The sequence below is a fragment of the Cyberlindnera jadinii genome (assembly GCF_001661405.1).
Source record: "Cyberlindnera jadinii NRRL Y-1542 unplaced genomic scaffold CYBJAscaffold_75, whole genome shotgun sequence".
NCBI classification, from domain to species: Eukaryota; Fungi; Ascomycota; class Saccharomycetes; order Phaffomycetales; family Wickerhamomycetaceae; genus Williopsis; species Williopsis jadinii.
Window position 1 is genome coordinate 1 of NW_017963726.1, and position 1,058 is coordinate 1,058.

General features: G+C 47.5%; 1 protein-coding gene across 1 annotated transcript; it reads right to left on the reverse strand.

Moving 5' to 3' along the window:
* Positions 1–1,058, reverse strand: CYBJADRAFT_93512 (uncharacterized protein; the record flags this gene model as incomplete). Its single annotated transcript, XM_020218021.1, has 1 exon — positions 1–1,058. A coding segment is annotated over exon 1 (1,049 nt), but the record flags the coding sequence as incomplete, so codon positions are not given.

Below are 1,058 nucleotides of genomic sequence, written 5' to 3' on the forward strand. Positions count from 1 at the left end.
GATGCTAACTCCAACATCTTTTCACGGTTAACCGAAGGTGAACGTTCCCTTGAAACTGACCGTGAGTTGGAACGTGATGTTGAGTGCCGACGTTGACGTCCTGCTCGCATTTCCTGATGTGAATCTGGTCTCAACAGCTCATTCTCTCCGCTAACACTCCCGTTGTCACTGCTGTTGGATCCACCGTGGCTATTGTTGTAGCTTTCGCCCATATCTGGTGAAAGTAAATCGGAAAAATGACCAGATTTAATAGTCGTAGAGTGCATCGACCCACTACGGGAGTGGTTAGGCGAGTTGTTGCGAGATGATGCATTCGACGAGAAAAGAGATGGTGTTCTCTCAGCAACATCTTCAGGTGCCTCGTCGACGGATATGGTCACAGGCGTAACTGGTAACACACCGTTCTGACTCAACGAATCCAACTGCAAGCTTAAGAAGTCTATCTGTGGGTTTTGCTCTGTTGAGTCGCCGTTAAGGTCTTCCAGCAGCACATTTGAATGGACATCATCACCTCCATAGTTTGAGCCAGAATACGCGCTAAGATATGGCGAGCCACCGTCAACACTGGATAGGTCACTCAGCGAACCAGTATTACTCAGCTGCCGCAGCTGCTCGAATTGTGAGCCTTGAAAGTTGGGCTGTAGGAAGTTTGATTGATCTCCAACAACCTGTTGTTGGTTGAAGTTGAAATTTGGGTATTGGACACTTGGATTCTCATCTGTGGGTGGAGTGGATATGATGAACGGCGGCGTGGATACTGAAGCTGTTGAAGGAACACTGGCGGGTGGTAGGAATGACTGTTCAACGGGCATACCGAAGTTGATGTTGTGCGTATTGGACTCTGCTTCGGTAATCCAATCAAGGTTTTGTGAAATTTCTTTACTTGTTCCCTCATTGGGCACATTGATCGATGAATAAGCGTCGTTGGTGCTTGTCTGTGAATATTGTACGGGTTGCGGAGTGATAAAGGACGTGTTGCTTGTCAATTCCAGGTTCAGGTTTGGATAAAGTTGAGAATTCAACGCATCACCATCGGTGCTGGTGCCCATTAGACCACT